Below are 5,465 nucleotides of genomic sequence, written 5' to 3' on the forward strand. Positions count from 1 at the left end.
AGTTATGAAATTTTACACAAAGATCTCTTATATGAAATAATGACTGGGTGCAGTGGCTCATGCCTATAATCCCAAAATGCTGGGAGGCTAAAGCAGGAAGATTGCTTGAGCTCAGGAATTTGAGACCAGCCTGAGCAAGAGCAAAACCCTGTCTCTACTAAAAATAGAAAAAATTAGCCAGACATGGTGGCGCACACCTGTAGTATCAGCTAATTAGGAGGTTGAGGAGGAGGATCACTTGAACTCAGTAGTATGAGATTACTGTGAGATAGGCCGATGCCATGTCACTCTAGCCTGGGGAACAGAAAAAAGAAAAGAAATAATCTAAAATTCTTATTAAAACAATATTTTGTCAACTCTGAGAATTTGAGAGTGTCATTTTGTCACCCTTGGTAGACATCTTAGCTTACAGCAACCTCAAACTCTTGGGTTCAAGCTATTCTCTTGCCTCAGCTTCCCCAGTAGCAGGGATTACAGGCACCTGCCACAACACCCAGCTATTTTTAGACTTGAGATCTTGCTCTGGCTCAGGCTTATCTCAAACCCGTGAGCTCAGGCTATCCAACCATGTCAGCCTCCCAAGTGCTATGATTACAGGTGTGAGCCACCACACCTGGCCAACTCTGAGAATTCTGTCAAAGGAACAGAAAAATCTGTGTCCACATTGAGTAGCTGCAAAGAACTATTAAACATGCCGTGGGTAATGTAGCAGGCACCTGGGGTCTACAGAACACACTCTGAGCTGTCTTTCTCAGCAACCTCCACCATCCACATCCCCATTGCAATAAAGGGTATTCACTCAGGCTCAGGGCAACTGTCTACCTAGCAATAAGGATCATGTCCAGGACTGGGAAACCACTTCATCTAAATAGTATCACAAGTGGTCCCCATGAAGACACACTCTCAAAAGAACCTTTAGTGTGGGGCTTAAATTTTTTTCAAGGCAAGTAGGAGAATGACAAAAAACCTGGGACTGGAGAGAGTAAAATGATTCAAAGCCTAGTTTTGTTACTTTTAGCTGTGGGACGCTGAACTTGGTGTCCCTCAATTCCAGTGTCCTCTCTCAGGTCTATAGTGGGGAAATTACCATATCTACCTGCCAAATTTTTTGAAAGGATTAAAAGAGATCTCGAATGTGAAGGCACCCAGCATTGAGCCTGGCACATAGCAGCCGGTCAGATCTTGTCTGTTTATTCCAGAACACAATTTTACTTGATCACCAGCACCCTGGACAGAGACATGCTTTGGGACACGCCTAGTTACTGTAAGCCTCCACTTGTGCTCTTACCTTGGTGAGAAACAAAGTGTTTCTCTCTCTCCAACTTCAAGCTATTTTAAATTTCTTCTGTTAAAGAACTTCAAACCACCAAAAAGGCTCTAACAAGCAATTTAAGAGTTAAAAGTTAAGTTTAACGCAACACTTTTCCACTAGGTGGTGCTGCATGTTAAAACTTTCCCGACATTTACTCCAGAACGTTAACTTCTAAGGCAGGAAAATTGCCTGAAAGCCCCTTGAAGAGGAAACAAAACCCGATGTGGCTCCAAAGAGGATAATTTAATCCTAATTTGCCCATGAGTGAAGCCGCTGACAGGGAGCCGCGGTCACCGCGACCGCCCGGGCTCCCCCGCGGCGTGAGGTCCCAGCAGCACCTTTAATCATCAAGCACATCACAGAAGAGCTGTACAACCATTTTCCATGTCTGCCTTGTGTTTCTGTTTACCAAAACTCCTTCTCGTTTGTGTCCAGGTAGCAAGTTCGTAGGCTATGGCAGAATTTTCAAGCCCAGGGAAGGGTAGCAGATGCCGCAGATACCCTAGTCTCCGACCTGCGAGCGGGACAGGTGCCCAGCGCCAGAACGCGGTGTCAACGCCGAGCGCGCGGGCCCGGCCCACTCTGGGGCCTCCGGGTTCCTCCCTCCCGCCCCTCAGCCGGCCCCGCGGGGCCCGCGCTCCTCCCGCACACTCCCGTCACTCACCATGGCCACGAGCCTCCGGCTCTGGCCCCGCAGCGCCGCCAACAAGCGCCGCGTCGCCCCCGGCGCCCGGAGCGTCGCCGCCATGGCCGCCGGCCGAGGGCTGCCCGGCGCGCTGCCTGCCCGGTGCCTGCTCCGGCGCCGGCCCCACGCGGCTCCCGCTGCCCCCGCCCCGCCGCGCAGGCCCGGGTCGCGAAGGCCTCAGGGGCCCCGGTGGCCGCCGACTCTACGGGCCTCCGAGCGGGCGCAGCGTGGCAGGCCCCGCAGGCGCGCCGCCCTGGGCTCCGGCCTCTGGGTCGCTCTACGTCGCCCCCGCCCCATGCCGTCTGGTTCGGTCAGTGTCTGGGCCGGGGCAGCTGATCAGCCCTCCTGTCCTGCAGTTCGGGGTCCGGAATCCTTCCCTCAGACCCGCAGCTCACGCTCCCGGGCTGCGGTGCGCGGGCGGGAGGATGTCGCGGGCAGGGACAAGGGACCTGAGCTACGGGCGCTTGGGGACCATCCCCATTGTCGTTAATCCACTACTCAACGGCGGACAGTAACCACAGTGGTTAGTAAGAGGGGCTCGTCAGTCAGCGGCCCAGGGTTCGAACGTACGCTCTGTACAGTCCCTGCTTAGCTGCCAGGTGCTTAAGCCAAGTGGCTCGTCCATATTTGCAGAGACAAAATAGTCTGGAAAATGTGGTTTTACTACTGTAACTCTCTAAAAAAGTGGCGGTCTCATTAGGATTCACTCAGGATGACCACTCTGGAGATCGGTGCGAACAGATTTAGATAAGCATTCTCTGGTATATTTGGGGGCAGATACTATATGTGTATGAATATATTTTTTGCCTTTTTTTCCAGATGTAGTTGACATACCATAAAATTAACTATTTAAAGCATAGTTTTTAAAATTATGTACATGTGTTTTTTTACTAAAGTAAGCAAATATAAGCAGTTTTGCAGAAGACATAACAAATTTTTAAAGAATGATAAATCATATTAAGTTCAACCTAGCAATTATTGGCAGTCCATCCAAAAGCTTAGAAAAAATGGACTTTTGGCCTGACCTACCTTCTTCCTGTTTGCCCACTTGCAAGTTGTAACTATTTCAAAAGCAAAATTCAGGCCAGAGTCACTGTGGAGGTCTTGACAAAATGGCACTGGTCTCAAGGCACTCTTGGTTTCTTTTGCCTAGTGCCAACGGCAGACATATACTAGGTGTGAAATAAAAGGTTATTATTTCCCATATTTACATTGGGTGTTTATGATCACAAAAAAAATACTCCTCTTTAATGTACACAGTTATGCTATAAGAAATAAAAAAAACACTAAAGTCTGGAAAAAAAATACTCCTCAAATTTGCTCATAATGTGAGAACTGAAAAATGTAGTATTAGTAACCCTTCATTCACTTTGAGTAAGTTTACTTTCATAGTTTTCCACCACTGTGTGAGACTGTTGCATCTCAGATCTAGTCTTGAAAGCAACAAAAGGATGCTAGGCCCCCAGGGAAGTCATATCCAGCCAACAGCAGCTGTGAATGCTCTCTGCTCATACAGAGCTTCCCAATTAACAGGTTTTAAGTCCTTTAGCAAGGATTTACTGGCCACTTCCTCCGTAGTGGATACCATGTTTGACTTGTGGTAGTTTACCTGGTTCTGGACCACTTCTTCCCCCCCTCAGCTTCCCTTCCCCTCAAAACTAGTTTCTTGGCTAATCTCTCTGTGCGTGAACCTCTTTTTCAAGGAAAAGCTCTGCTCCATATTTCCCTCCAGGAGAATACCACGTAGCTGGCTGGTCTTGGTTAAGGTGACCAGATGTCCCGCTTTTGGCGGGACAGTCCCAATTTCCAATAATTTGTTCTGTATCTCACGGTGTTCTTAAAAAGTCCCGATTTTTGGAAAGAATGCATGACAAGCTAGGGAAGGAACAGCGGGAGAATGGGAAGGGAATATGCGGTTCAGCCGCTGAAAAGGTTAATGTAACTCCATTTGGGAATGAAGAGGTTAATATAACTTCATTTGGAAATGAAAAGGCTAATGTAAACTCCCTACTCCCCTTCTGGGCAAGGTATCAGAAGGAGACTGGCTCCCTCCCTCCCTTGCTTCTGGGCAAGGACAATTAGCTCAGAAGGAGCCAAACTGTCTGGAATAAACAAGTAGTCCCCCTCCTCTAGAGTAAGGTGACCAGACGTCCCGCTTTTGGCAGGACAGTCCCAATTTTTAACAATTTGTCCTGTGTCCTGCGGTGTTTTTAAAAAGCCTCGATTTTTGGAAAGAATGCACAACAAGCTAGGGAACACAGGAGAACAGGAAGGGAATATACGGCTGCCATGTGGCTATTTCGCCAGGATATGTGTTTTATATAATTTTTGTTAATTTTATAATGTTAAACTGTAATAATAACAAATAGTTGTTGAGAACTGATTATCGAGAACTGCTTATCAAAGTTTGCATTGTTGTCAGACCCCATCCCCCAGGCCCCACCCCACCCCCAATGGTGTCCCGCTTTACCAATGTTAAAATCTGGTCACCTTAGTCTTGGTGAAGGCTCAGAAGCAAAGGCATGGATCTGCTAGTTATTCTGAGAGCTTTCCCTCACCCCCTACATGAGAATAGGGCCCTATTATAAAACAAAAGGCATGAAAATTCTATCTTTGATGGAATAATTCCCACTATAGGGATTCATCCCCAAGGAAATGAGACTATATGAAACAGTATAATCCAACAAAAGTAGACAGGTTAGGTAGGTAATGCTGAATCTATTCAAAGCCCTACTTATGGCTAAAGTTAGGAAAACAGTTACTAACAGTGAAATACTTACCATTATTTATCATTTGTTCAGCAAAAAAAGGCCAAATTGCTAAATTATAGGTGTATTATGACTATGGAAAGCGCACACACACACACACACACACACACACACACGGAAGAAAGACTGGAGGGAAATGCATTCAATGCATTTCTGTGGTGCACAGACAAAGCAGGCTGCCATCCCCCTAGATTTCTAAAGCAGCGTTTTCCAACCTTTTCATTTCACGGCACACTTGAACCTATAGTTAGACTTCCATGGCACACTTAACTTATATTGACAAAAAAAAAAAAGAAGAGTATAACAAAGAATATACTTACTATGCTCTGAACTTCTTTTGAAAATAGTGATCTTTTAAAAATCTTCACAATACATGGCTCAGCGCCCATAGCACAGTGGTTATGGCACCAGCCACATATACCAAGGATTGTGGGTTAGAACCCGGCACAGGCCAGTTAAACAACTGCAACAAAAAAATAGTTGGGCGTTGTGGCAGGCACCTGTAGTCCCAGCTACTTGGGAGGCTGAAGCAGGAGAATCGCTTAAGCCCAAAAAGTTTGAGGTTGCTGTAAGCTGTGACGCCACAGCACTCTACCGAGGGCAACATAGTGAAACTCTGTCTCAAAAAAAAATTTTTTTTTACGACACAACTAAGATTCCCCTCATGGCACACCAGTTAAAAATCAGTGCTCTGGCTCGG

The 5,465-nt window shown here is 46.7% G+C and overlaps 1 protein-coding gene across 1 annotated transcript in view; it reads right to left on the reverse strand.

The window, feature by feature from the left end:
• The window catches only part of PCBD2 (pterin-4 alpha-carbinolamine dehydratase 2), a 58,382-nt gene extending 56,274 nt beyond the window's left edge, over positions 1–2,108 (reverse strand). The window contains exon 1 of the mRNA XM_012809031.2: positions 1,977–2,108. Within this exon, the coding sequence (XP_012664485.2) occupies positions 1,977–2,060 (84 nt within the window). The 5' untranslated portion in view covers positions 2,061–2,108. The remainder of the gene's footprint in view (positions 1–1,976) is intronic.
• Between the last annotated feature and the right edge of the window lie 3,357 nt (positions 2,109–5,465).

The sequence above is a fragment of the Otolemur garnettii genome, unplaced genomic scaffold (genome assembly GCF_000181295.1).
Source record: "Otolemur garnettii isolate 467f Iridium unplaced genomic scaffold, OtoGar3 scaffold00003, whole genome shotgun sequence".
Taxonomy (NCBI): domain Eukaryota; kingdom Metazoa; phylum Chordata; class Mammalia; order Primates; family Galagidae; genus Otolemur; species Otolemur garnettii.